This window comes from Myotis nattereri (assembly GCF_964212035.1).
Source record: "Myotis nattereri genome assembly, chromosome: 3".
Lineage (NCBI taxonomy): Eukaryota > Metazoa > Chordata > Mammalia > Chiroptera > Vespertilionidae > Myotis > Myotis nattereri.
Genome location: NC_138077.1, coordinates 12,911,573 through 12,916,139, shown reverse-complemented (window position 1 = coordinate 12,916,139; position 4,567 = coordinate 12,911,573). Strand labels below are relative to the sequence as shown.

The window sequence follows — 4,567 nt, the reverse complement described above, 5'->3', positions numbered from 1 at the left end:
CCTCTTCTTAGACATGATTCTCCATGGCTCAAGGAGGACATACAAAATGCAGCTAATTTTTTTAATTCTTCCTTTTTAAATCAGAGTATGCCCATCCTCTTAGCAGAATCAGCTTTGAATACTAAAAATTTTTCTAGTATTTCTGCTATTTCTTATCCACCAATAAGATTCCTTGTTTATTTTCTCAAACAAAACTTTTAGTTATACTCAGTGAAAATTTATATTGAGCTATATAATACTCCATGAACTGATGCAGGACCTTAACCTATTTTATGTATTATACATAACAAATTCTTTAGTAATCTTATTCATGTGCAAGATCTATTGGGTTATTTTTTGTGATAAGATGACAGTTATTGCTGTAATTGTAATAATTCAACCAGATATTTTTCATCCTTCATGTAGGAATATCACACTAAGTTTCTCATCATATTGTTAACCCTAAAATAACTGGAAATTTAATTTTATTACACTTCTCTATCCTTGATGACTGAACACAGTTTATATTTTAGAGACAAAATCGTTAGAGAGGCACTTTATTATGGTATCTAGGCTTCCTGTCTTTAATCTTGTCTTTCAAAATGTATTCACGTAAAAATGTGTAAATCAACAACTGGTGAGTTTATTTAAATTTTAAATATTGTATATATGTATACATGTATATTAACATTACATATATACATTATGTGTGTGTATATATTACCTAAATGATTTGGAAAGAATATCCCAAACCAACTACATTCCAACTCAGCAAGATGTCCTGCGGACAAGAGTGAAGACCACAGGCATTGTGGGAACTCATTTCACCTTCAAAGAACTGTACTTCAAGATGTTTGATGTAGGCGGCCAAAGACCAGAACGAAAAAAGTGGATTCACTGTTTTGAAGGGGTGACAGCAATCATCTTCTGTGTGGCCCTCAGTGACTATGACCTTGTTCTGGCTGAGGATGAGGAGATGAACCGAAGGCATGAAAGCATGAAACTGTTTGACAGCATTTGTAACAACAAATGGTTTACAGACACTTCAATCATTCTCTTCCTCAACAAGAAAGATGTTTTTGAGGGGAAAAAAAAGAAGAGTCCATTAACTATCTGTTATCCAGAATACACGGGTTCCAACACGTACGAAGAGGCAGCTGCTTCCATCCAGTGCCAGTCTGAAGACCTGGACAGAAGGAAGGACACCAAGGGGAACTACACCCACTTCACCGGTGCTACCGACACCAAGAACGTGCAGTTTGTTTTTGACGCTGTCACGGATGTCGTCATTAAGCACAACTTGAAGGAGTGTGGGCTTTACTGAAGCGAGTGGGCGTGGAACCAAAGTCATTACATGTGGAGTGTGGAGACCAGACCTCTCCTGCTGTCTCCTTGGCAGCAGCGAGCATGACCGGGACCAGGGGTGGCGGCAGCATGCAGAACTCTAGTGCTCTTTAGCACGATCTTCTGTAGGAGGGACTCTTAATTGACACGAGATGCTCAAGTCAAACATGGAATTGGACAGCCGTAAAGTATGAATCAAGACATCACTTGGATTTCAAAATCTCAGATGTTAGAGCAGATGTGAAGTTGAGGTGCTGCATTCCAGAACTTCAATATGTAGCTTTTTTTTTTCCTTGTTAACAGACCATCAGTTTATTTTTATAAGGTTTTTTTCCCCCCATCAAGAATACAAAATTTTATTTCTTTGTTTGCAAAAGAATCTTTATTAAAACCCACAGTCTTAACTAAAAAAAAAAAAATACATATACACACACATATGTGCACATATAAATACACATGCATACCATTTTTACGAGGTAACCAGAAAACTTCAGAATCACCTAACAGGAAAATTCTATGGTTTATTTACACATACATTTATTTATAGACATCATCCCCAAAATGAATTAAAACAGAATCTATGCCCTATGTAAATAAGGAACTTTAATGCTTCTCTTAACATTTTATAGTATCTGTTTATTTTTCTCAGTCAAGTGAAATTCTACAAAGGAAAAGTCATTTTCCTTTATACTGCAACTTGATTAAGCTTCTCTTTTACAACATGACTGCATAATTCTACAGGATATTTTATGAACATCTAAATTTTACTGTGCTAATTAAATTAATTGACAAGGTTTGGTTGGGTATTTATGAAGTGTTATGAAGAACCCCATTGTTATTACATATTTTAAAATAATTGATAAGAGGTACACATTTACCCCTTGTTAAATTAACAGATTCATTTGGATATTATAATTAATATAATACTTACTCACTCAGTTATAGTCTGTAATTACTCTACATGACAAATCTAATAACATTAGGAAAACCACCAGTAAGTACTAACTAAATCAAATCTGTCTCATTGTGGAGAGAAGATCATTTTTTAAAAAATTTTAAGTAGTACACTCAGATATACATTTATTAAGCTTTTATCACTTGAGTAGCATTGCATTTTTGTGATCACCTATAAAGTACCATTTCAATTTCTTAATTATTCAACATATTTCCCTGATGATGAAAAATAAATTTTAACATTTTAATTACCATAACTTTTGTTTTATTAATCCCTTCACCTTTATCACCCAGACCCATAATCCCTGCTCCCCTCTGACAGCTGTCAGGAAGTTTCATAATTTTAAGAATGTAGTTATTAATCCTGTCATTAATTTTGACTCATTAATTTCTTTCAAGAAATTAAAGAAAAATTAGTCTGTTCTTGTTATTCAAGGAATGATACAAATTGGATGTTAATATTAAAAGATTAGAGAATGGGTTGCAAATAATTTCTATGTTAACAACATATCCTAAGTATGTGTGGTAAAATATCTTTTCTGTAATCAAATACTTTTAGGGGGTAATTTCTTTCCACGTGCTAGGAACTAAATGTCTGGGTCCCCCCCCAAATCCATATATTGAAGCCCCAATTCCCAATGTGATGGCATATGGAGGTGGGGCCTTGGGAGGTAATTAGGTTTAGACTGGGCCATTAGGGTAGAGCCTCCCTTGTGGGAATACAGCAAGGAGGCAGCCATCTGTAAACCAGGAAGAGGGCCCTCACCCATCATCTGACCATACAGGCCCCCTGATCTCAGACTTCCACCTCCAGAACTATGAGAAATAAAGGTTTGTTGTTTAAGCCACCTACTCTATGTAATTCTTTTATAGAAGCCAGAATTGACCAATACAACATTCACTTATAGACATCCTATTCAATGCTAATTTGCAAACTTTTGTGCCTGGTTGCCAGCTTATTCTTGATTATCTGGAATCTATTTCACATATCTGAACAATTTAATTAACTACCCCAAAGGACAGACAATGAGGGTAAATATTTGCAATTACAAATTTCCATTTTCTAAGAGGTTAGCCATCTACTAATGATATAACAAATTTGAATGAAAAATGTTGCTGTAGTTGTCCTTACAAATGTTGATATGGAAGTAAATTATAAAAATAAATTTTAAGAATAAAATTAAACAGGAAGAAAGGGGGTAGAATTGATTACATCAATTTATATTGATTAGCTATTTTAATAATGTCTTTAAGAGATTGGAAGAGTGTGTGTGTGTGTGTGTGTGTGTGTGTGTGTGACTATTGATGTACACAGCAAAACTATAACTGCTATATGGGGCTTTTTCAGAATATGTTATGCCAATCAAATTAGCAATTTTACTTTGATGTCTGAAAAATTAAAATTTTTCCCAATAATACTTTCCTATTAATGGTAAGCTGAATGGTGCCCCTCTATGAAAAATAATATAGGTCCCCATCCTGGAATCTATGAGTTTTATGTTATATGGAACGGAGGGTCAACAAACGTGTGAATAAGTTAAAAATATTAAGATGAAGAAGTTATCCCCAAGCAGGTCCTAAATGTTATCACAATTATTTTTATGAAAAGGGGGAAGCAGGAGATTGGACTACAAATGGGAGAGAAGGAGGTCCTGATGCCGGAGCAGGGAGAAGCAGAGTCAGAGAGCAGATGTTGTGCAGCTGACTTTGAAGATGAAGGAACAAGAAATAGATTTCCCCGGAGCCTCCGGAGGGAGCACAGCCTTGCATAGGACTTGGCTTTAGTCCTCTACGTCTCATTGCAGACTCTGGCTGCCAGAACTGTAAAAATAAATTTCTGTTGTTTTAGGCTCCCCAGTTTTCAGTCATTTGTTACAGCAGCCATAGGAGAGTAATGCAATATTGACATGAAATTAGTCGCTTTTCACTAGTTGGTATATTTTAAGCTTTTAGAGCTACCAGTTTTCCCACCATTCAGGTAGAAAAACCTGGAGGCTATTCACATGCTCTTTCCTTGTCCTTGAAATATCCTCGTCAACATACAAAATTTTCCCAGTGCCCAAATACATTGGACACATATTCTGCAATCCATGTCCATAAGGGAGAAATGGAATGCATTTACTAGTATATATGCTTTCTAACTCTATTAATCAAAGATGATTAAATCCACATCTATCCTTCTGAGCTCAATATGGAAAGACATTTTGCAGTATGTGCTGGAAATCCTCAGAAATGGAGACAATGTTTATTTGGGTTAAAAAAGGCTACTTTTCCCATGACAAAAGTGATT

General features: G+C 35.3%; 1 protein-coding gene across 1 annotated transcript; it reads left to right on the top strand.

Moving 5' to 3' along the window:
- Positions 1-703: 703 nt before the first annotated feature.
- On the top strand, positions 704-1,662 carry LOC308517394 (guanine nucleotide-binding protein G(i) subunit alpha-3-like; the record flags this gene model as incomplete). Its single annotated transcript, XM_081088544.1, has 1 exon — positions 704-1,662. A coding segment is annotated over one exon (600 nt), but the record flags the coding sequence as incomplete, so codon positions are not given.
- Between the last annotated feature and the right edge of the window lie 2,905 nt (positions 1,663-4,567).